At 40.4% G+C, this 26,612-nt stretch overlaps 1 protein-coding gene across 4 annotated transcripts in view; it reads left to right on the forward strand.

The window, feature by feature from the left end:
* bmpr1bb (bone morphogenetic protein receptor, type IBb) overlaps positions 1–26,612 on the forward strand; it is a 76,666-nt gene that overhangs the window by 41,329 nt on the left and 8,725 nt on the right. For 3 of the 4 annotated variants that reach the window (XM_046861618.1, XM_046861619.1, XM_046861620.1), the window contains 4 exons: positions 11,042–11,232; positions 23,173–23,332; positions 24,698–24,800; positions 24,910–25,012. In XM_046861618.1, the coding sequence (XP_046717574.1) occupies positions 11,130–11,232; positions 23,173–23,332; positions 24,698–24,800; positions 24,910–25,012 (469 nt within the window). In that variant the 5' untranslated portion in view covers positions 11,042–11,129. The remainder of the gene's footprint in view (positions 1–11,041; positions 11,233–23,172; positions 23,333–24,697; positions 24,801–24,909; positions 25,013–26,612) is intronic. The other variant, XM_046861621.1, reaches the window with a different exon arrangement.

A 26,612-nucleotide genomic window follows, 5' to 3' on the forward strand; every position in this document is an offset into this window, starting at 1 on the left:
AAAAAGCTATATTTTTTTTTAAACATTATTATTCTGAAAGAAGGATGTTTCTAGGAAAAGAAAGTCATAACAGAATTCAAGCCTATGCACTATTTACATGTTGACAGGTTATTACATTGTAGGGTCTCTCTCTCTCTCTCTCTCTCTCTCTCTCTCTCTCTCTCTCTCTCTCTCTATCTCTTGCTTTCTTTCTTACACACACCATAAACTGTTATGTGTAGTATTTTTCTATGCCAGCATCACTAACCATTTTTCTTTCTAATTGAAACCAGATCCAGGCCGGTAAATCAGTGTTTCCAAACTGCAGAGTGTCGAACTGATTATTCTGATACAAATGTTTTTGTTAATTTTTTTATACATCGTTTAAATGTTATGCTTGTTTACAGTGAAACGAGCAGGTTCTGTTTATACATCATCAATATAACATGTACATATTCATTATAATGTAACAGCCATAAGTATAGTAATTCACTTTTAAAGCCTTTTTTTACAACTTAGTATGTGTGTGTGTGTGTGTGTGTGTGTGTGTGTGTGTGTGTGTGTGTGTGTGTGAGAGAGAGAGAGAAAGAGAGAGGGAGAGAAAGAGAAAGTGTAAGGCAAACAGGGACCTGACTATATTTGGGAAACCAAGCGTGGTTGATGATCCCTACACCTGCTGTGGGACAGGAATTGTGTAGCCCCACTATGTTGTCTAATCACACACACACACACACACACACACACACACACACACACACACACACACACACATAGAGACATGCTTGCGCTCACACACAGACAAAATTAATTAAAATTAGAATCAAAATGGCAGAAGATCAGATGAAAAATGCAGGCGGTGTCCTTGTCTTGTCACGTCTTCACACTGGGTTTTCAGTCGCAGTGCGATTATACAAACATAATCCTAATTTTAGAATTTTTAACGTGTTCAGTGAGATTTAGTATTTGTTAGAAGCAGGCATGGAAATGAAGGAAGCCAAGCATACACCAGAGGTTTTTCCCATGCTAAGTTGACATAAAGCATATTGTCATTTGAATAAACTTTTGTCTCGCGTGAACTCTGCTCCTGTAGCCTGGCCGCATTCAGACATTCCTGCACGCGCACTATGCATACACACAATTACCGCTTGTTAGAAAAAGTGTGATATTGTAAACACACCAACTCGCTCCGGTCGTCCGTCCCCCCATAATTACAGCTTCTCTGAACCCTGGAGATCCCGTTCTATGCAGGCACATTAACAGCCTGTTGATTGGTCATCTCTAGTATAATTATCTCTACACGATCTTGTCCATTGACTATTCCGAAACCATAATATCTCCAGATCTTCCAACCTTATGCACTTTGGTTAGGATCTTGATGTTAAATATTTTACGAATTATTACGAAATATTACCATTATTTGCATAGGTTGTAGTGCAATATGTAATAATGTAATAATCAATGGTTCAGGTTTTCCTTTGGATTTGTCCGAATACAGAATATAGATCAAAACTTTTAACCCGCCACCCAAAGTATCAGATCTAACCAAGCATAAACAATGGTTTAAAACATTATTATCTTTCCACATGAATTTTTTTTTTTTACTGTACACTCAATATTACTGCCAAATCCACCATCCAGCCAAGTTTTTGCGATTGCCTCTGTCAGCAAGCAGTTCCTGACTACACAGCTGGTTATATTATTATGCTATTTCATTCTGTTCCTCAACCTGAAAAAAGGTTCTCTCTGCGACTTTGTACAATTCAATTGGTTATTGTGATCTTTTCAAAAGTTGTGAGTAGGGTTAAAAATATATAATCAAGCCCTAACCTAGTGCTATATTTTCCTTACATTGCTGCAGTCTGAACCTCACTCCTCTCAAGGTCTCTCTTCACATTGTTGTTATTATTTGACTCGTTTGGGCTATTTCACCTGTCTGAGGGTCGTTTGCAGCTCAGGCTGTTTGTCTGTGCTGCTCTAATTGGCAATGGGAGACAGGTGGCGCACCCGGTTGTGCAGGGACCTCGTTAGTGCGGTCTCTGTGTAATCCTTTTGTTTTTGCAGTGTGAACATGGAAGCCAGGGCATGAACTTGTGATGCCAGACTCGCAGTGTAGCGCCACTCACCCGTGCTGAACCCCCTCCCTCCTGCCCCTGTTATTATAAGATGTGTCAAGGGGTCGAGACCACAACAAAGTCTAAACACTAAGCCCCTTTTTGTCCTTCCCCATGTTGTTGGGTTCACTTGGAAGATGATGGCAGTTTGTAAAGCCCTGAAACACTAGATTGTTCCAAAATTTTGTTGTTGTTGTTGTTTTTCTGCATGTGTAAAGGATGGACCAATACCAGTGAAATGGATTCTTGAATCTCTATATTGTCAATATGTGTGAACATTCGTAAACAAACCAGCCATTAAAGTACAGGTGCCAGTCATATGTGTACACATCCGGCCTAATGAAGTCAGGCAGCTGTGGGGGGTCATAAAGGGTTGGTAGGTCAAAAGCAGTGACCCCCGGGTGGCCATGCTGCTTTTTCTCGCCTTTAATTAGAAAATGTAACTACTATTGTCATTGTGAGGACAATATCAACGCTTCCCAATCCATTCATTAAAATGCTTTTGTGGATTTTGCAAGACAGTTGGAGCTTTTTTGTATTAAGGCACAGACAGATTGACAGACACTGTCCCTTCTTTTAATTCGAATTAAACACACCTGGTCCAGTCAGACTAGTGTAAATATTTATCCTTTCTGTGGGCCGTGAACCGTTTGGTTAATTACACAGGATCAAAAATGCAGCTTTGTCTAAAGTGTGCAATTGCTCCCTCTTTTCTCACTCTGCTTGTCTTGTGTTCACTTGGCACACTGTCCATGGCCTCTTAGGCAGGTTGGGTGTGTGTCTGTGAGCATGTTTGTGTGTGTGTAAAGGAGAAGGGGTGTTGATTTCTCAAGTGCTGTAATGATTCTTTTTGCAGTATTGTTTTACAAGTGTCTGAAACAGGAACCCGTCTGTTTCTCAGCTCGTCCATGTGAAAAGCCGAGTGTGATCTGCAAGTGATGCATCAGCTAGTGCTGCACTATCAGCACCAGGGACTCTTACCCAAATCCCCTAATAACCTTTGACATTTCACAGCGGATAAATATTCACCACTCTCCCCTTTTCCTTCTCTTCTCCACACTCAGTGTGGGTGTAAAAGAGCAGAAGTATTAATGCTCAGTGACTGCTTACTAATGTTCTGTCGTAGTGGAGGTGTCAGACTTGTTTTATTCTTCATAATTTGCCTGGTGATCTTGTGATTCATTTTCTACACAGATCTATATTTCCTCTGCATGTAGTTTTCAACTGTCAGGTTCTTCTTGCATTAGACTACAATGCATTAGAACACAAAAGTTTCTTTATGTGGTGCTATTGTAGGCGTATGCGTCTTTATTTCCTACTTTATAGTATAGTATATTTTTTATACTTATTTTTAATAGTTTGTGGTTATACGTCATACTTTTATACTTTATATTTTTATTTTTATTTTATTTTGCATATATAGTTCTATTTCTATTTCTAAGTACAAAATTCTTCAGTATTGGACAGTCGTAAAAAAGCATTTCACTGCATATCAAATCAAATATTTTTTTATGAGATTTGGCTCAGATTGGTGACCAGAAATGTGAGTTTCACACACAAAAGCTGACAAAAGGAAAAATAAAAAATGCTGCCATTCTTTTTTTTGATAGTAGAAGTCTTTTGTGTGGTTTTTGCAATGTGGTTGGATGAAAATTGAGATAAAACCTGACCTCCCTGGTTAAGGATATTACTTTAAACACAATTCAGTAAAGGTGCATCTAAACCCATCCAATCCAAAAGGCTCTCAAAGTAATTTAGTCTTATTATTGCCATCCGCTTGTCAAGTGCTCCTGCTGTTCTTTATAATCAGCTGATCATTTCTGTGCTTTGATTGCAATCTGCCTTTTCTTGTAATCAGTTTTGGACGATACCCTCTGCCAGATTCATTAATTGAAGCACTCAGATACTGTAACATGGTGTTTTTGGATTCTGGGCACCATTTCCTTTAAGGAAATACATAACTTTCAAACTTCAACAGAAAGGTCAGTGAAGAAAACCACCTCAATATAATTGAGAAGAGGCTGCATATCTCAGCTAGCAAGCGGACGAATGGTGTGTATCATCATGACTCCTCAGAGTGCATTCAGCCTTGGTGGTAGCATGAAATCGGACCACCTTTTTCCTTTGAGTTATTCCAACACCACGTTTCAGTTCGAGGAAAATGAGCTGCGGCGATTTGGCAGACAGACTTGACACAAACAAGGTGCTCCTCTCATTAGCGTCTAAGCAAGCGAGAGAGGCTTAGTGTGGAGTTTGAGGGGCCTGAAGGAACACTAGTGCTGTTCTTGGCTACTAGCTCATGTTGCCACGGCTGTGGAAAAGTACAGCTCTCTCGCTGGATGAGGCACTTCTGTTCCAGGCAGGGGCCGGACAGAAATAAGTGAGTGTATAAAATATTGTAGGAGCCGACCAGGTCATCAAGAGCAGCAGGTGAATTTGGGAGTATTACCCACAAAGCACTGACTGTGCATTAAATGTTCTTAATGTATGATATATGGTAAATTCTACCAAATGATGTTTAGTATATGTTTAACGGCCCTTGGGTCAGCATCGTGTTGCACTTCACATCTCCAGATGACAATCCACTGTCTGTGGATTGTCCAAATAAATGGTTCTGAAGATTCCTATAATTGCTCATTTGTTTTATTTATACAGAATGTCAAAAACTTTCAATTGAATGTAATATTTTGAGCCCTGGCTGGCTTTCTTTGATCAAGCCAAGCTGAGAAGCCATTCTGTGCACTAGAGATATACTATATATTACTTCATATGGATGGTCTGACAGCCTAGAGCCCTACCCCAGGCTATATGGTTTATGTGAGAAATAAAGAATTTTTAAAGGTCTTGCTGCAATGGCCCAAGTTTGCACTTGTAAAATGGACAGAATCCTGTGTTTTTCAACACAGCACATTGAAAAAGCTTCCTCTTTGTCCTTGGGGACTCATTCATTCACTGTAAATGGGGCAACAAACAAACAGCTTTGGGTCAATCTTGACTCAGCAGAGTGTTAAATAGACTTTTTCACTGAATCTATTTTATGTCAATTTACAATGCAGTTCAGTTCTGTCATGCACAGTGTAGCCTTAGATGTACAGTACAGACCTTGTGTGTCCAAACTTTTGGTCTGTACTGTATATATATTATATATACAGTACAGACCAAAAGTTTATATATATTATATATACAGTACAGGCCAAAAGTTTATATATATTATATATACAGTACAGACCAAAAGTTTGGACACACCTGCTCATTCAAAGAGTTTTCTTTATTTTCATGACTATAAAAATTGTAGATTCACACTGAAGGCATCAAAACTATGAATTAACACATGTGGAATTATATACATAACAAAAAAATGAACTGAAAATATGTCATATTGTAGGTTCTTCAAAGTAGGCATCAAGAGAATGCCAAGAGTGTGCAAAGCAGTCATTTAAGCAAAAGGTGGCTACTTTGAAGAACCTACAATATGACATATTTTCAGTTGTTTCACACTTTTTTGTTATGTATATAATTCCACATGTGTTAATTCATAGTTTTGATGCCTTCAGTGTGACTCTACAATTTTCATAGTCATGAAAATAAAGAAAACTCTTTGAATGAGAAGGTGTGTCCAAACTTTTGGTCTGTACTGTATAAGTTGATTTTACACAAAGTAAGGCAACTAAATCTGGACATATTGCACTGTTGCTTAGAGTTTGTCTAGAAGCTCTGTGGCAAATTTGAAATTGACCCTGGACACGGCATGTTACATACAGTATATCCGGTCATGAGTAATTGTTTTTTTATTTATTTATTTAATCTGTGTTGTTGCAGAGGTTTTTGCCATTTCGCCATTCAACAGCACTGTAGATTTCTATTTATTTGTCTATATATTGGCCAACAGAAATCAACAGAATCACCAAGCACTGAAAAGAACTCTTTTTTTTTTCCAACATGGAAGATGTAGGTTGAATGTTCAAATGGATTTGTGGGGTGAGTTAAAAAAAAAAAACGACACAATCCAGATTTGAGTTCGCATCAGATTTCAGTGGGAATGCCGGAGTCCATATAGCTCCCTAGAGCTGAGACCAAACCCCAGACACCCAGCTGCTTCTCCATTCAACACACCGTTCCAGACCTTTATCAGACATCCGGAAAGCTCATTAAAAACTTCTTCAGCATCCTAAACTCAATTCTGGATTTTTGATCCTACTCTTTTTTTTTTTCCTTAATCCCCATCTTTGAAAGAGAGAGAGAAAAAAAAAAGAATAGACTCTTTATGCGTTCTTTTAAACAGGAAGCAGTTTTATGGCGTTTCATCCATTTATCCTTCAGACTAAACCATATACATATTCCTCTCACAGGAATGTAAACAGTCTGTGGTCTATCTATCTGAGTTTAATGAAATAAGTTTTTGAAAACATAAAGATCTCACGTAGTAAAAACGCCCACTTCGCCAGATAAGTCATTCCTCAGCCTTAGAGGTGATTTTCACATTTTTATAACCACAGGCATCGCCCCGTGGCTTTCACTGAGATGTAGTATGTCTGGGATTGGCTCTGACACTGCTTGTTTTCTTCTGTCTGCGTTCTTTTTAAAAGCTGTAAAAAGGCGGTAACTCACGTCTCAGCATGACCACGTCACCTGCGCAGAGTCAGATTGACAATTCGATGCTTCCTTTATTGCTTAAGTGGCAGGAATCTCTGGAACCTCTAACACATGCCAAAAAACAATCAGTTCTGTATTATTTGCCTCTAATCAGGGAATTTGCCTCAAGCCATGTTTGCTTTGGGAACGGCTGTGTTTACTGTCTGTGAGGGAGCATGCTAATGACTTGAGCAGCCTGCAGGTGAGATGTTTACAAGCGTCACAAATGTGATGGCATTTATGCCTGCCTCAGTTAGCATGGCAGCACAGGAACTGTGTGGGCCTGTAGCTAGCCCTCACACATATATAATTATCAGTTGTGAATCTTTATGCAACTGAAACTGCCTTGAAATGAAATATGGAGGCACTTTTTGTATTGTCGACACGTGCTCAAGCTCATGTGTGCTACGTTGTGATTCCAAACAGTTACTAAATTTGGGATTTTCACCAGTTAAAAAATCAGATCAAATTAGCATAAATACAATTTCAAAGTATGCGAAGAAATAAGCAGAAATAGAAAGTTCTTCTTTTGGCGTTTTAATGATGATGCAATTCGCAGTGTGTGGTTTCAAAGTCTGTTTTATTATGCTGCGTTTCCCAAGGCGAGGCAAGCTGACACTTTTCCCTCATTAAACCACACACTCAAGACAACACCTCTTTCTCTAGCGCAACAGAAATTATTCTTCTTTCTCGTCTTTCCTTTCTCTTCACTATGACAATTCCTTCTTTCTTTTTTTCCTGAGCCTAGCATCCTTTCTTTTTTTTTGTCTTACTTTAGAGCCTCAATGGCTTGGAGAATGTGCTTTGGCTTCCCATTGTGTTGGCTTTGCATATTCATGAAGGCTCTCTTTTTCTTTCTTGCTCTCTTTCTTGCTGGCTCACTGCTGGAGAGCGGAGAGATTGAAAGCAGAACAGTAGAGACGAGCTCTCGCAAGAACCCGTGCGGGGGTTGTGGGGAAATGAAATATCTCAGTGCTTTCATTCCAATTGCATTAAAAAGAGCTAATGATTGAGTACAATATTTAATGTAATAATATTTACCTGAATTTGATTATTTGTGTTATTATTTACAAAGTTCTACTCTAATTTTCTCCTCTAGGGGAATAACATTAAAGTAAAAATACTGTGAAATTTTAAACATTAATTTTCCTGCATTGTCATTGCATACTGAGTAAAAAGCGTAACAAAAAGCAGCAATTCACAAAAAAACCCCCAAAAACAGTCGGACTGTGTGTGGAGTTTTAGCAGGTGCGTAATTACCTCAGCACGTTTATTTATCTAGCCTGTTTTATAGTGCCGTTTCTCTGCTCAGAGTCTCTCCGTCCACTCGGTTGATGATGTGATCATGAGTTGGTGTCTGGGCCTTGAGCACTGGAGGGAGAGAATGTGTGTAAAAAGGGTGTGTGTGAGGGGTCTTTCAGCAAACCCGGAGGTGATGAGTGCAGGGGACAGAGCCAGAGGAAAACTGCCGATGACGTCAGGTCTCTGTGTGGCGGGATCCTAATTGTGTTTCCCAGCTTCGTGCAGCTGTTGGGCTCAAGGAAGTGCACGGTTTGACACACCATTCCCAATCCCTTCCCAACCCTCTCTAAAACATTCACAGTGCTAAGGGTTAATTCTGGTATGAAGCAGAACATCGCTGCTAGCATGCATTCCTCCGTTGGCCATTGTAACATAAGAATCTGTGTCTTCATGGCTTTTTTTTGGGGGGGTTGCTCTTTGCTCTTCGGTTAAGTTGTGAATTTTGTGCTTGTCGGGTTGATTTTCTCCCAGTGTGAGCAGATCAGAGTTGAGAAAGAATATGCTTCTGGCTGTCTCAATAGCTGTACATCTTTATTTACTGTGGATGTCTTTATTATAATGGTCTAAGGACCATTATAATGGAGTAATGGAGTAAATATAATGGAGTAAATGTAATTTGTTACTGTATCTAAGTAGCTTTTTCACGTATCTGTACTTTACTCAAGTATTTCCATTTTTAAACTTTTACTTTAACTTCAGAACATTTTAAAGTCAAATATCGTCCTTTTTCTCTGCTAAATGTTGTGAAATCAGTCGTTATTTACTTTTTATTTATGTGTGGATAAAAACTGGTCAAGCACGCAGCTAACCACCAATCAGGGTAGAGCTCACGCTCTGAACTTCTTTTGATTGCCGCTTGGTGGTTTCTACTTATCACAAATATACGCTTCAGCATCAGTTCAACAGCGAGCAGAACATTTTGAGAGGAATAAATGATGGAAGAAACTCCTGACTCGCACTCGCCACAACACCTGTGGCCTGATTTGCATGATTCTTTTGAAGTATTTGAAAAGAAGGTTTTAAGGGCCATTAATAGGGATATTAATATCATTAATTATATACATTTCATTCTACTTATAGATGTAGGCAAACACTTTTGTACTTTTAAGTGAAAGTTTAAAGGCAGCACTTGGACTTTTACTGGAGTTATATTTTAGTTACTGTATCTCTACATTTACTCCACTACATTGTTTTTGTACATTGTCCACTACTGCATACACTACATATGTGGTAGATAAACATATTCCCATAGCAGACCTGAGGATATTCTAAGGTTATGGTTTGTCTGATTGTTTGTGCTGCAAGTTTTTCTTCTGCTTAAGATATATCAAGCCAAACGTAGCAGTGTGAAGGCTGTAAAAATGGCCATTTAGGGACTGGCTCATTTGCTGTTTGGAGTAAGAGAAGAACATGAGGGAGTATAAGCAGAGAGAGGAGTGTTTATGGAAGTTCCTCAAACACAAGCCTAAGCGACCAGTTTGGAAGATTCAGCAGGGCAAGCTGACCTCACACCGGTTGTGTTAGCGAGCGTCTGTCTGACAGTACAAGTACGTTATGTTGACTTGCTCGCAGCTCACCGTGTGAGCGCTGCTTCCCAGAGTTCACTCTGATCACGTCGGGAAAATCGGTAGCGACAGCTTATCTGTAGAAGAGCACAGAACACATCACTTCCGTGCCACCGACCGCTCAACCCTCAACACCACCCCCCTTCGCAGATCAGACTTTTTCTTTCTCTCTATTTCCCGCTCACACATCCACATCTCTGTCATCCGCCTCCAGAGGCTCCACAGAGTGCCATGGCCAGAGAAGAGACAGAATGGCAAGCAAAGAGGGGGCCGTAGTGCACCCAGCAGGCCGGAAAAGCGGATAAAGCCAAGCGATTTATCTTTGTGTGGAGGTCTTTGAATGGAGATGATCAATGGGTCTTGATTCTCTTGAGCGGGAGATGCACGAGCTGCAGAGAGAAACTAGCGATGAAGCATAGTGATAAACTGAATGCTCATTAATCACATGTCGAATTGACCTGTACATGTCATAACATTTTCTTAATGGAATGACTTTCGGTGGGGCCTAATGGAACATGTGTGTGTGTTTAGTGTGTGTATAGACGTTGACGAAAGGAAGCAGAGCTGTTTATAGTGCTTATGACCCACGCTGCACGGGTGTGGCATTCACCGCCTCACTCCGGCCACACTGTGGAAAGTGTCAGCTCAATTATGCTTTATGCGATATAACTGCTCTGACTGACTTGATGTAATCTCAGTAATAGCACACTTAATCGGCTTAACTTGTAACTCCTGGAAAGTCTTTTGCTGTAGTATCCGGGGGGAGTTTCCAGCAGGGGAATTAGCGTTAGAGGGGAGCAGAGGGGGCCATGACACGGCCTGGAGGTGAAATCACCTGACGTGTGAATGCCTTTTGTTATGCACTTTGTGTTTTCACTGGCTGCTTTGTGCGCCATAATAACGTGTCACTTAAATGACAGCGCAGTGAATAGCTGAGAAGGAAACACCTCGCCGAAAGGAGAAAAAAGGAGCCTTTAACCGTGGCATGCGAGACTTCACTTGAATTGTATACATACAATATAAACTCAAATATGTGTTCCGACCAAAATGTATTGGTGAGGGCTTTTCAACACTTCTGCCATTTGCCATTAACAGAGCTCTTCCCTAGCTAATCATCCTCCTCGATGCTGAAAAGCAGCTGACAGTGGGAGTTTTATTCACATACATAAGAGCTTAGCCTCTCTTTCTCTCTGTCTTTAAGGGTCAGAATTTTGGCCTCCTCCCCTGGTCTCCTTTTGTAGAGCACAGCCCTCCCTCGGTCTGCTCCCCAGCGAGCAGTGTGCAGGAGGAGTGGGATGGCCCAAACGTACAGGGGCGACACTGCTTGTGTGTGTCGGTATGTTTGTGTGTGAGAGAGACCAAGCAGCTCAGTAACAGTAACACCCTCCCTCCTCTTCCTCCTCCTCTCTCTCTCTCTTTCTCTCTCTCCCTATCTCTCTCGTTTCTCTCCAGTCAGGCCATCAGTGTGGAGTAGCGGAGGACGGAGTGCAGCGGGCGTGTGTGGCAGGCAGAGTTTTGGCTGGAGACGCACACACACCTCATGCCTTGGTTGTTAGAGCAGATTGCTGAAGGCTCTTTGATGGCCCGTCTGCTGATGCTGCTTCTTCTTCTTCTGCTGGGATTCAGCTCTAACTTCGCTTATGGTGAGTACACCAATGTGCACACACACTTCATCCTGGGCTCCTGATGCTTAATGTCATACACGTCTTCATCCGGATGAAGTTTCACACTTTTTGACTTCTAAGAGTTTTATTTTTTTCATGTTTATGTTCTCTTAAAATGTTTTATTAACAATAGTTTCTAATTTCTAATTAAATTCATGTTGTACCAGAGCTGCCGAGTTTGTAATACACATCGTATTATAAGTCCGCACAAATTCCCAATCCCTGTCTTTTTCATCTTTTTGCATGCCCATGTGGCATTTGGTGAACTCTTGGAAAACCGATCAGCTGTCAGACACTTGTTACGCACACAGTTGGGCGTCAAGCTGTAAACTCTGTCTGTCTCGTCTGTCCTGCAAACACAGTTGAACACACACCAACACATGCACTCTTTACACATCTAAAATAATTGGTGCTCAGCGTGGGTCTGGTAGAACATCAGAAATATCCCTCAGCTGGTGGAGTTTTCATACAGGCTTGAACCTTTCAGCTGCTCTCACCATTGATGTGGCCCTGTGCTGGTCTTCAACCAAGAGCCTAAATACACTTGTAATTTGTCAAAGGTGTAATAAAGCGTTAACTGTATAACAGTTTTAATGCTTTCTTTTTAAAGATGACATTTCACCTGCTGTTATGTTTATTCTCATGATTATTGTTATCAAGATCCGTCGATATTTAATTATTTTTTATTTTGTTTACATTTTATTCCACGACTACATAATATCACCACATAAACCATTCAACACATTTGTACAATAGTGTGATTTTGTTTGGCCTCATGCTGAATTCCGCAGCAGTTTTCAATTTGTTACACATCAGCTACCACCTGACGGGTAAAAGCGCACGCGGACAGTAATCATGTGTGCGATCGATCTTTATGCCGGCCAAGCCGATAGGACGGAGAGTTCACTGCCCGCTGTATTTTACAAAACAGCCAGGATACGTGAAAAAGCAAACAGCCAACATTTGTGCTGCACATTTGTGGTGAAAAGCTAATGATTCTAGCAAATGGACTGACGGCTCTTTAATACATCCTCCACCTGTTTGATTAATCACTCACTCTGGATGTCAGTGTTTGGGTTTTTGTTGGGCTTAGTAGCCAGGTTTGAAGCTCTGTTTTTCTAAAAGAGATAGACAGGAGTACTGACTCACCTCTCCTACATGCATGCAACTCATAACACACTCAAGGTCATTTTTTCTGTTATTTTCAGTCGGAGCAGGAATACACAAGGTTTAAAAATACTAAGGTTATTTATTGTGGTATAAATGATTATGGCAATCAAAAAACTTTATTATAATTCATTTCAATCTTGTAGATATTATAACACTAAACAAAAATATTTGGAGTTATTTATTTATTAAATCCAAATATCCCTAAATAAAAATATATTTAAAATATATTTAAAGCTAGTTCAAATGTATTGCTTATGAAAAATAAATAAACAAATGTTTGATATAGTTTAAGTATCGGGATATGTGTGGTTATAGAATGTGCGTGTTCACCCCCATCTAAAAAAAAAAAAAGTTTTTACATTCGAAGACTGTTTACAGCTAAAAGCATTAATGCAATTTCTATTATACAGTTCTGACTTTATTAGTGAGCAAATCGCCTCTGCATCCACGTACGCCACCAGTGTGCTGATCTTTAGTCTTTGCATGTATGCATGTAATTGTTGGACATACTTGTCTCTTGTCATAGAGCCATTAATAATGTAACAGGGAATGGAAGTGTATTTTTTTTGCATGTTGTAGATTTAGCAGTGTGATCAAGGTCAGCTCAGCTGTCTTATCTCAACCTCTGCTTCAGTATGGGAATTTACTCCTTGAGGAGATCACACACTTGAGGAGATCACAAGCTTTTAAAAATCCCAACATATTCTGTTGTTCACCTTATGTAGGAAACTACAATGAATTCCTCACTAAATCCAGTGAAACATTTAGAAAAGGTCTGTAGTTATGAGTATCAAGAAGTTTTGGGTCTGCTGACAGGTTAAGGACATTTAAGGAGTTTAGGTGTGTGTGTGTGTGTGTGTGTGTGTGTGTGTGTGTGTGTGTGTGTGTGTGTGTGATTCAGAGAAAGAGAGAGAGAGAGAGAGAGAGAGAGAAGTGTGCAAAATGTCAAGAATATTATAATAAGGAAATCTCTTTTTATGGGTGAGCAATTGAATGCAGCGATATTTTAGTGTGTGTTAATGTGAGATAAACAGAGATTTGACTGACCGCTTGGTGACAAATGAAAGTGATAGACCTGAGCGATGTATTGATGTGATATTGTTAATGTGAGAAGTCATGTCCCTGGACAGCAGGAGTCAGCGTGTGTTCCAGTGTGTTGCAGTTTATGCTCGTGCTGAAATCCATAGCCAATACAGGACTGTGTTTATATAATAACTTAAAGCTGGAATCAAAGTTAATAAAGGTGTTTTCTAGGTGTCTTCATGTAGCTGTAATCTCCATCCTGTACTGAAGCAGCATGCCAGTCTGTGGTTAACATTTCAGCTGTGGTGTTCTCTTGTCGCACTTAAACACGTTATTTGAGCTAGTGTTCGTCTTCGTCCCCAAAGAAGTCAAAGAAGTGAAACTGTGACATGGCTATGTGTTGTGCTGTTAGAGCTTAGTTTTGTCAAACATCTCTGATTCTGTCCAAACCCTCAGAATGCTCTGTTGAATGAGTGAAGTAAAATATTCTGCTGAGTAACTGACAGAAAAACGAGTTTATCCTGGGCACATGGCCTGGTGATTTGCTGTGCACAAAATTTTAACCTCACAATTTTTTTTTAACCCAAATCACCGATTCATACATTAGAATCAGGATTTTCAGAAGGAAATTGACGTGATTTCATGGATGCTCTGCAGACGTCAGATCAAAATCCTTTAACCACCCAGGCAGAAAAAGCTAAATTTTAGGACTATAAGGAACCAGATGATCTGTTTGAGATCCTCCGTCCAGCAGATGATTTTCTTTAGGAGATGTCTTTATAATTCTGTTCCGCACCGCTTACAATAACCACACCATTAAAGCTTCTGCTGTAGAAATGATTGCACATTAGAGTATAAACGACTTTTCTGTAATTAACTCTAATGTGTTCGGTGCGTGTTGATAAAGAATAAAGAAGATGGAGAAAATCTTATATGAAACTGTTGACAGCTCCTCTCTTCTCTAAAGTGTGCACCATGTCTTTGTTTAATTGTTTCATCCTCGTAGGCAGGATTGAGATATTTACTGATTTCTTTGGCACTCTGTTGTTGTACAAAATGGCAACACCATGGAAACACCACAATCTTTCTTGTTCCTTTAATGAGTTATCTCTTATACAGTGAGATAGCTTGAACACTTCTCTACAGAGCTATTATTGAGAAACACGTCACCCTCCTTCTTCACTTGGTAGATGTGTTCAAGGTTAAACAGCTCTACGAACAGACTGGGGCTTTTTTTGTGTGAGGAAACATAAACGGGGGAGAAAAAGCCTGACATTTTGTTTGCTTTTTCTTTTGAGCTGTGGCAGAAGCGTTAACCCTCTTCCTCGTTTTGTAAGGAATTATTTTGAATGGAAACAAAGCTACTTAGTGATTACTGCTAAATGAATGGTTGAAATGATGGGCGCAAGCAGAAGCAAAGTAGTAGCTACGGTTCAGCTATGCTAGACAACTTCCTGACAGGATGCGGATTGGGTTTCCCCAGACAGAACCCGATCCACTGCTCAGATGTGTGTGTGTGTGTGTGTGTGTGTGTGTGTGTGTGTGTGTGTGTGTGTGTGTGTGCTTTTTTTTTTCGTCCAGCGGCGGGTCTCCTGCACCTGTGCCTAGATGAGAATGTGAAAAGCCAGGAGGTGCGGGAAGGGACAAAAAAAACAAAAACACCGGTGAACTCCTTCCTCATTAACACAGCGGCCAGATAATTAAGTGCTGAAGACGGCAACAAGTGGCCTGTAGTGTATGAATAAAGCAGCACAATGTAGGTGGTCGGGGCACATTTGTTCAGTTCAATTTGTTTGTTGAACCTGGTGCAAAAAAGCAAGTGGGCTTATTTACCCCCCCAGTAACAGATGGCAAAACCTTGTAAACGCCGAAACCCTGAAGTATATAAACGTTTGTACAGGCGTATATGTGAACATTCCGTAAAAAAAAATAGCATTTGCTTCTAAAATGCCCGAGAAAACTAGTCATGTGTGCTGGTCAGGCAAGAGCGACACAGGCCTTCCCGTACAATGCTCCCTCTCACACTCGCGTACACTGACGGACGAGGAACAGGTGGACGCCGACTCTGGCACTTTATGAAACGAGAGGCTTTATCCGGGATCCCTCTGGTATTGTGTGCCTGAATGTGTTTGTGTGAGAGACAAATCGATGGAAAGTGCACAGGAGAGAGAGAGAGAGAGAGAGAGAGAAGTGTCCATCATGGTACTTTCTGTGCCTAAACATGGTGTGAACGACAAAGCAAGGACAGACAGGAGTCTCATCACATGCTCCTGCCCTACTACGCTATAACGGGACAACAATTATTTTTATTGTCATGCGAGCTGAATATGCATGTAAATATTCCAGATAAATTCCTACTGCTTAAGGGCAGGTTTATTACGAATTGTGACACTTTTCTAACTTGTATCGGATATTAATTTTAACACCTAATGACTAATCTCTCATAACACTATACATTCAATCTGTGAATGTATAGCTGCATAATTTAGCATTTTTCTCTCCTATAACTCAGCCAATTAAACCTAGTTCACACTTCTTGCTCAGATTAACGAGTTATATCATGTTGTAGAGGATTGGGAAGCACTGCATTAAACACTTAATTAGGTAATAAAGCATGACAAGGTGTGCAGTTAGATGAAAATAATCCATGATGGCATGATATGGTATATGATATGATTTATCTGACATAAAGCAGAGTTAATGATTCCCTCCTAAAGTGGATTATAATCTTATAACACCACACCTCAAGGTGTGCACCGACATCGAATGCTCTTTAATGTCCATTACATACAGTCACCGAGATGTCAACATTATTAGTTTGAGATTACATGGCCCATTCTCCATTCAGGTTCCTTAATGAGGAATAAGTTGTTAATATAGAAGCAATGACATCAGTATGAGCACCTTTAATATAGCCTTTGTTTGAATTACAGCTAGAACTACTTACTACATTAAACAATTACTAATTCCCATGAAAACTTCATTAATCCCACTCGGCTGTCCGTGTTGCCATTCAGTGTGGTTGTAGCCCCACCCTTCCCTTATCTCCTTGGCAGTTGGGAGATGTGCTGTGATACATTTTCCCGGCACAAGGTTCGTTTTGTTTTGGGAGGTGAATAAAGAGCAGGAAATGATCCAGCATGCTGTAGAATACAAGGATCAACAGTTATCAGTCTTTGCATGACCAAAAAAAACCCACACCTGCTCTTTTTGTGACCTTTTAAGTAGGGTACACGGGCCTGTGCTTGATCCAGCTCGGCTCTAAATTAGAAAGAGCGCACTTTTATCAGATGGACTTTTGCAAATGCTTTTTGAAGTGCAATCAGATGGCACAGGTGTTTTTTTTTCAGGTAAATGAACTCACAACCGGCCGGGGTGCGATGACCCGGGCCAAGTCCTCCCCTCCGGCTCCAGCTGCTCCCCTTGATAACACGCTCTTGCTCGTCCGGTTTCACTCTGAATGGGAAATAGAAGTGTGTCCTGTGGATTATTTTACTAGGATGCAAAGTGCACTGGGATTCTTTCTCACCACAGCCTCTACAGGTCTAAACAGGTACAGGTGTCAGAGATGAATGGACTTCTCTCAATGCAAATAGTGTTATTCATTTTATTCGGACTGCCAGAAAGAAAAATGAAACCAAAACGGTAGGTTCTCTCCATTCCACGACTCGCTTTTCACTAATGGAGCTGGTCAAACGAGTTAGCAATGTAAACGAATTTAGGCAGCATCTGTTAACTTGAGGACTACGGTTGAGACGTGGATGTTTAGGTTTAATGAGATGTAGGTTAGTGGATGCCATACACGTTTAATAACTAGCTGGTGGAAAGATAAAGCAGCAGTCAGATGAGTTTATTTAGACAAAAAAATAGCATCATACGGTGAAAGCTGCACATCAGTAAACTGCAGGCTTTCCTCCAAGAAACTGAGCCTCAGGGCTGTTGACGGTAATAAAAATAAATGAACAGTTGAAAAATAACTGAAGAGTTGGAACATTTCATTACACAAACATGTTTATGAAATGTTTCCATAGTTTAGCCCAAAGGTATCTGCTACGCTTGAGGCTATTAATAGCTGTAATCTATTGCCTCATGGTGGCTTAGAAACCTTCTACAAAACCTTCTACTTTGTTCACCAATTAGCAAGCATAAATTTTTTAAGGGTTGAGGCCTGTGCTAAACTAGAATATAGGATGGGATCAAACAGCTTTTGTTTCCATCCAGTACCATGTTTATTTGTATTTGTTTTTATCTGATATCAAATAAAGTCTAGGCAAAGGAAAGTATCAGTCAATAGCATGGCGTTCGTGATGAGCGGCCACAATCAGACATTAAAAACATATGCTGCTAGCTATACTGTTGGCCCCTAATGTAGCTGGCCTAATCACATTATTTTAAGTCGACTAGCTAGTGGCCATTCCATTCTCGCGCCACATAGTTTTTATGTCTGTCCTGAATTGCGTCACATGTGCTACAGCGAGGAAAGTCTTGGCTTCCCACAGGACTAGACAGACTAAAGGCATATTAAAAGATTGATGCTTTTATTTTGCCAGCATCTGAAACTCTCCCTTGATGTGAACCCCCCTCATGCCCACCCCCCCCTCCAGCAAATCCTTCAACGATTCGTCACGGCCACTAGGGGATCCAGTCTCGCCAGGAACACATTCGAGTCAGACAAATGTAAGCGAATGCGGAACAGATTAGTGGCTCTCTTGATCATTGCAGATGCCCACCTCTTTGAAAACTCGTAGCTGTGAGCAGTGAGAGCAGGACAGTGGCCTGAGGTTGGAGCAGACAAGGAAGATGGATAGGAGCTCACCGGTTTGTCACGCCATCTCAGGATTTAGTCTGTTTGTTGGCGGTGTGGCGAATGCTTTGAAGTGAATAGGGGTTGAGGGGAGCAAGTGGGGGATGGATGACGGGTGGGTGATGGATAGATGCATGATCCAGCGTGACGCCGTACAGGTCAGAACTCTACAGAGAAGTGAGATTTACTCTGAGCACCTGGAAAATCTGTCATCCACACGCAATCTTTCCAGATGATACAGTTCACACGTGCTGTTGAATTTGGCAAGAATCACAGCTTTACAGTTTTTTTTTTTTTGCTCAGATCTTATATATATATATATATATATATATATATATATATATATATATATATATATACAAACAATGTCAGTCTTTTGCACTTCTGTTTTTGTGTGAAACCCAAACATGGGCTTATTAAACCAAAACCAAAGCCACAGCTTCACAGTGATATGATCTGCCACATGTTGTCAAAAAGATTCATGCCCGTGTTTCGTTGATGTAGCGCCGAGTTGTGTGCGTGTACCACATCAGTCGGTGTGTTTTTTCTTCGTGAGTTTGTGTGTTGCGGCTGTGAGTCAGGTTTCTGTTCAACCTTGCCCGGATGTCGTCGCTGATCTCAGCAGGTTTTTGTAGTCGTGTGTATGAGAGCGCACTGAGCTGATGGACGGATCGAAAGTGCTTCGGTGCTCTGAATATGAAACCTTGGCCTTGGGCGCAATCCGTCTGCAAGTCATTGTGTTCTGCTGCTAATCAGTGGCTTTTCTGTGATCCTGGCTTCCTAACACCAACCCCCTCCCCCTCAGGTGTCTTTTGTTTGGTTTCCTTTTAAGCTTTATGGCAGATTAACCTATTAACCTTCTTGTTCTATTTTACATCTACTTAAAAAGCTTTAGTATGTTTTATATCCATCTCTATTATTACAAGCTCAGCAACATGTATGGCAATAAACACACTTAGGGTTTCTCCTTTTATATCATTGACATAATTTGTATTGGTGTAGGCAAAAGATTGATTTAAACAATGATTCTGAGATCGTTATTCTTATTCTTTGTTGGTGGAACCCCTTTATGTTCACATGAGGACTCGTTCAGAGACAAGAGTGAAGTGCTTTTACCCACAGAGCAACTTTAAAAGCTCATCAGAGTGTGCTACGTTGTTCTGTGGTGGAAGTGGCGTTGCCTTAGTGCGTTGATTAACCACAAGACTAATGGTACAGATCATCCTCCAGCCCTGAGGGACTGCGTGTGTGTGTGTGTGTGTGTGTGTGAGTGTGGATGTGGATGTGTAGAGCATGACCTCTCTCCTCTTTCTTCCTGTATCTCTCTCTCTCTCTCTCTCTCTCTCTCTCTCTCTCTCTCTCTCTCTCTCTCTCTCTCACCCTCTCTTTCGCTCAGGTAGAGAATCCCAAAGAACATGAAGGATAATCCAATTCATTTCCAGGGATTATGAAATGATTTAATAAGACCAGACTATGAGGTCATATGCATATATATATATATATATATATATATATATATATATATATATATATATATATATATATATATATACCTTGTAAACAGTTTGGGAAGAACCACATAAGGCTGGAAAAGTCAGGTGTCGAAACACTCTTGTCCATATGGTGAATAAAAAAGATTTTTTGTGTGTGTGCCTGTGTTTCTGTTGCTAATAGTCATTATTGTTTATGTGGAAACCAATGAAATTTCCAAATAAATAATTGTTTAACACCACATTGTGACATAGGTGTTGGATCTGCAAATACTTTTAAAATAAGATACAATATATATATATATATATATATATATATATATATATATATATATATATATATATATAAATTATTTTTATTTACCATATGGACAAGAGTGTTTCGACACCTGACTTTTCCAGCCTTATGTGGTTCTTCCCCAAACTGTTACCACAATGTTGGAGGCACACAATTGTATTAGGTGTATGATATTTGGATGATGTGGAATTACATTTTCCCTTCACTTGACCCAAACCTGTTCCAGCATGACAATGCCGCAGTGCACAAAGCAAACTGCATGAAGATGGTTTATGTTGGTTGGAGTGAAAGATCTTGAGTGGCCGATGTAGAGCTCTGACCTATTGAACACCTTTTGAAATGAATTGGAACACTGAATGCACCCCGGGTCTCCTCACCCTACATCAGTGCATGACTTTACTTGCGGCTGAGCACAAATTTTCGCAGCCACCCTCCAAAATCTAGTGGAACATCTTCCCGGAAGAGTGGAGATTATTAATATTACAGCAAATGAGGATGCTACACATAACACACAATACACACAATGAGATTAAAAATGCACATTAACACATTGTTACTTTTTATGCACTTACATTTGAGCAAGAAATGAAGCACTTGTGAGGGGTTGGAGTGAAAAGTGGTGTGTTTTTTGCACTGTGTTTACATCTTCTAAGGTCTTTAAAAGGCCTTCCTGACAGTGCGGGTGTTATTAATGGCTACATTCTCAGCTCAGTTCCGGGCAGGCCTGCCTGTAGGGCTAGAAATGTAACCACACCCTCTCCATAGCCTTCCTTTTTTTCTCCCTTTTCACACCCTCTGAATAGTAAACCAGGCCAGAGATCATCACCTAACCCCATTTAATACAAAAAAACCAGCAACCATCTATCACAAGCTGAGTAAATGTGGAGAGGTGGGTTTACATGACGTGTGAAGGGGCCATGCGGGTTGTTAATGGACGGAATTGAGAGAATAAACAGCACGCTCAGGATGGAGATTTATAATGCTTTTAACTTAGTCACACATTTCTCTTTACATTTTTCTGCCAGAACTCTCAGTCTAACTAACCTTATCCACCACTGATTGCACACTAAGAACGTTTTGTACAGTCTTTGTGACAACGTTCCCTTGCCTGAAAGATGTAGCGACTTTTATCGCAACAGTCAAGATATACGCCATCTGGCCGTGTATCGCCATGCCGCCTCCCATGTCAGCACGACACGGAGTGTTCTCTTTAAAGATACACACCAGCCATGTGGTGCCAGCGCCTGACTCATTTACAAATTACTCGCCCACTCTCAACACTAACAAGCTGTTCCGCCTAATTCACGCTCTGTGCACTGCAACCGTTGATAATAGAGTGGTGAGTTTTCAGATGAAGGTGTTTGAGACAGACCATGACATCTGAGTACCTGGATGATCAGTGTGCATGTTTCCCCAAAGCCTCATACACTGTTTGTAGTAAGCAGTACACTCATTGCACAGTCATGTAATAGTGAATTACTGGTAAACTGAGTATGCAAAATGATGGACAAATGTGTGATATTTTTAGCCAGAACATGTAGGTCCTTTTAGGTTTTAAGCTGTGCAAAATTGTACACAATTATTTTTAGTGGTTTTAAAAAATATGGGCGCCTCCAACGGGTTTGGAGATAAATGAACATGATTTTAAAAAGCTCTTCAATTTGCACAGATGGACTGCCCTGTCTGCAGTTTGGCTTGATCTGGGTGCATGTTTAGTGACATTATCTATAAAATGAAAACAGGAAAAAAAGGAAAAGGACAAATTTCCTTGCGGCTGAAAGCAATTATTTTTCTGAAAAGCATGGCGATTTGTTTGCTTGGATTTTTAACTTGTGAATAAGTTTGTAATAAGAAATGTAAGCAGTTTTGCAAGTTGTTGGCATCAAAAGCTTTATTTATATCATTTCTGTTCAGTTCCAGTTTTCTGGTTTTCTACATTAATTTTTCACCTTAAAACCACCAAGTATGAGCACTGCTTGTGGGAAACCAAGCTCTTTTTATTGTGTGTGTGTGTGGGATTTCTGTTTGTGTACAGTGTAATGGTAAAATAAACGACTGTGTCTGAGAGCTACTGAGAGGCAGTGGATCAATGTTGGCTTAGTTTCAGCCATGCTGCCTGATTTATGTCCTACAATAAGTGAGTGTGAATAGCAGTCTGGGGGTATGCCTGAGGCCTGCAGTGACTCCTTCCACACAGACATGTGTGGTCGATCTTTTGATCAATCTTTTACTACGCTGTCATCGAACTAGGGTCCATCGAGAGGTGTCGGGCCACTTGCTGAGTCTATTTATATACAGCATCTATCAACAAACTCTCTGAAGAGCTTCCTTGCACTGTACATTCGGATTAGAAAATCTATTTTAGAATGTTATGTCTGCTCAGGTGACTAGACATAATTATTGCCTCTCCGATTACACTTCATGCTGCTTGATAACGTGATTCTGAAGACATCAGTGTTGTTTTTGTATTAGATTTGCACTGGTTTCTGTCTTCGTAAACAAAAGCAGTGGTTAGATGTTCACACATGCAACATCCTAGTACAGCTTGTTACAAAGGTCCTCCCTTTTTTCTCCTGGTATATAAGAGCTCTCCACAAAGTCATCCAATGCAAACGGCCATGGGGAGTGTAATACATATAACACGAGCAGAGCTTGAGCTTGAGCTTTTCTCTGTGGTCACTCCAGCTGTCTGTTATTCTAGCACAGCCAAACTCCTTTAGACTTCAGGTAGCACTCAGGCAACCTAATTTAAAATGCCCGGCTGTGCAGACGAGGTCATTTGTATTCCCTGAAGCTAAAAAATTACTATACATCGAATCTGTATATTGAACAAATGGTCTGGAATGGTGGAATGTGGAGGTGCTAGAAAAGAAGCAGTGCACAGATACACACACTCACACACACACACACACACACACACACACACACACACACACACACACACACACACACACACACAGAGATACACACACTGTTCATGTAAAGCATAAAAAGGTCTTTCTTTGTGATTATGTGCCCTGAGTCGGGACAGGTACACACATGACAGGTCTGACTTTTACAAACACAACAAGCACATATGAAAGCTGAATTTGCACCACACTAATTACCCTGGTGGGTTCTTTTCCACTTTGCAGCGAACGTGCTGGACACAATGTTGTTGAGGAATTCTGGGAAGGTGACACTGGATAGTCGAAAGGAGGACAGTAAGAGCTCAGTGCCTGTGGTTCCTGAGAGGACACTGTGGTGCCACTGTTACCACCACTGTCCAGAGGACTCTGTCAACAACACCTGCAGGTTAGAAGTGCAACTGTCTATTTCTCAATACAATGGAGTTACTGTACCAACCTGCAGGTGTCGGGGTATACTTACTGCTTTTTTATAATTACTGTAATATTATTAAACACCTGCTTACTAAATGTTCGCCATGTCTTTCATGTTCAGCAAAACTACAAGGCACACCTAAAGAAATTCTTTAGGAGTAAAGAATATGTATAATACAAATATACCGTAAACTGATATACACTATATGACAAAAGTTTTGGGACACCTGACTTTTTTATGCTTTCTATCTATATCTTGTTCTTCATCAAAGTTGGAGGCAAACAGTTGTATATGAGGTCTTTGGATGCGGTAACATTAAGTTTTTCCTTTTATTCGAACTAGAAGACCCAAACGTGTTCCAGCACGACAATGCCCCTGAACACAAAGCCAGCTTCATGAAGATATGGTTCACATGGCCCTGCTCTAGAGCTCTAAACTCAATCCTTTTGAACACCCTCTAAACAACCCTACTAAAAAATCTCCATAGCCACACAACAAACTGTAGTGGAACATCTTCCCAGAAGATTGGAGGTTATATTATAGTGGAGGTTCCTGTTATTGCAGCAAATCGGAATTAAATACGGAATGAAATGCTTAAAAAGTACATGCAAATCTTATGGTCAGATGTCCACAAACTGTTGTCCATGTAAGAGAGAGAAAGAGGTTTAGTTATTAAATTTATTTGATTGGAATGTTATGATAGGAAATACTAGAATTTTTTTTTATTTAAAATATTTTCAGATGATATGTTGTTTTTTTGCATAATATATAGTGTAGTCTCAATGATGTTCTGGAATGAAAATCTTAATGCCTAAATTTGGATCTTTTTAAATACAGTAATGCAGAAAACAATTGATGTAGAATACTATATATATATATATATATATGTGTGTGTGTGTGTGTGTGTGTGTGTGTGTGTGTGTGTGTGTGTGTGTGTGTTATTTTCTATAACATAGTTGTCAAATGAAAATGAGTTCACATACTTACAGCTAAACATTTGTGTCTATCATGTAAGGACTTTATTGAAATTTAAGCTTATTGTTCCATGTCTATTAGTATTTAGTATCAGAGAAACCCTGTACATCTTTAACCTTCACATGTGTTCCCTATTAATACTCCCCCTACAACACCTGCGTATACTCACTTTGCCTCTGTTAGATTTTTTTTTAATCTGGCTTTCGAGTCTGGCTTTCACAATTCACCTCTGGCCATCAGGGTTGTTTTAGCAACACACTCCAAACAAGCCAAATTTAATTCAGTCAGATCAGTTCTGGTGTATTGATTCCAGTGATGATGGTGATGACAGATTATACATTGATAACTGTGCTGTGCTTACAGAACTGATGGCTACTGTTTCACCATGGTTGAGGAGGAAGAAAGCAGCCCCCCAATACTCACCTCAGGCTGTTTGGGGTTGGTGGGCTCTGAATTTCAGTGCAGGGTGAGGAAGGTTTTTGAGGAATTTTTATTCTTGTGCTTAGTCTGGAATTTCTTTATTGTATTTTGTTTCTCTCAAGTCAATAAATAAATTAATTGGTTTTGCTCTACAGGATACGGGGAGCTCTCGTTTGAGGAGGGCGCTGGAGTGCTGTACCGACCAGGACTACTGCAACCGAGACCTCCATCCAACCCTGCCTCCAATTAATACCCCTAGTAAGGATTAGTAAAATAGTGTAATGCAGTCACAGCTGTAATCAGAAGTTCCTGTTCCAAACAGAACGCTGTGCCCTGTGGTTGTATTCAGAGTCTTTTGGTGATGTTGTTTAGATGCAGGTGAACGCTGGAGGTAGCATGGCTTTACCTCATTCCACATCGTTCACAGTTAATTTGAACCAGTGAGTCACAAAGTCACACTCTATACAATTGTAATTTTCCACAAAGAGAATTCAATTCATTTTTATTTGTATAGCGCTTTTAACAATGAACATCATCTCAAAGCAGCTTGACACAGATAATGCGGTGATAAAGAATGAATTAGAAAGTTCTTCATGTGTAAGTTTGTGCCTGATGAGTGAGCCGGTAGCGACTGTGGCAAGGAAAAACTCCCCGATATGGCATAAGGAAGAAACCCTGAGAGAAAACAGACTCAAGGGGGAACCCATCTTCATCTGGGTGGCACTGAATGTCCATTTATTACAGCTAAATCATGTTGAGGTGTGCAGTGATGTGTTCAGGTGCAAACTGCAGTCCTGTGTTAGTGTAGACACTGTTGAGATTAACTACAGTCCAAATCCAAATCCTTGAAGATCCTGTTCTTACTCAGTAATTTCATGGAACCGCAGGCTGTTGATGAGAAACCATCCCCAGCTGCACAGAGTGGCCTTCATACTAAGAAAACACCATCCAGATACAGGCAGGGACGGAGTTGGCCGATCCGAGGAGAGGAGAAGGGCAGGAACAGTGGTTACTGGAACCTCAGGAGAATGTTTAACTCGAGAAAGAGAGAGATTAGGGGTGACAGGGGGAGAAAGATATGGATTATTAAATATCCTTATTGTTGTATCAAAGTCAAGGACACATTTGGGGACTCCGGCAAGACTTGCTGTGGCAGGAAAGCTTAAAGAGAGAGAGCCAGAAGGTAACACAGACATGAGGGATCTCTGAGATAAAAGACGGCCCGCAACACCACCGTCAACACACCTGAGTGAACGTGTTAGAGTGAGGGGATGACAGCATACAAACATACCAATTCACCGAACACTTTATATCCATGATCCCTCCAGAAAATGCTCCTTTACCTAAAAAAAATCTACTGATAAAAGGCTTGACTTGAACACTGAGAATGTGAGTCCTGAACACTATTTTAAAGGCTGTTCTATAACTGAGATGTTTATTAGAGGAAGTTCTGCCCCCTGTTGTAGTCTTCATTATTTGAGGTACCAACAAATAGCCTGCACCTTTTTGATCCCTGTAGGTTTGGGGGATCATAATGGCACATACGTTTACTCAGATACTGTGAGTTTTTTGTTCAGTGCTTTATACCTCAGTAGTAGTATTTTATAATGAATGCGAGATTTAATTGGGAGCCGATGTAGACTGATTAAAACAGGGGTGATGTGGGCATATTTTCTAGATCTGGTAAGGACACTTGCTGCTGTATTCTCAACTAACTGAAGCTTATTTATGCACTTAATCAAAGACCCAGACAGTAAAGCATTACAGAAAAGCAGTGGGCCTAAGACAGATCCTTGCGGAACAACAAACTTTACCTCAGTAAGTGTGGAGAAATCACTATTTACATCAACAAACTGAT

The sequence above is a fragment of the Silurus meridionalis genome, chromosome 11, assembly GCF_014805685.1.
Source record: "Silurus meridionalis isolate SWU-2019-XX chromosome 11, ASM1480568v1, whole genome shotgun sequence".
In the NCBI taxonomy this organism is placed as follows: domain Eukaryota; kingdom Metazoa; phylum Chordata; class Actinopteri; order Siluriformes; family Siluridae; genus Silurus; species Silurus meridionalis.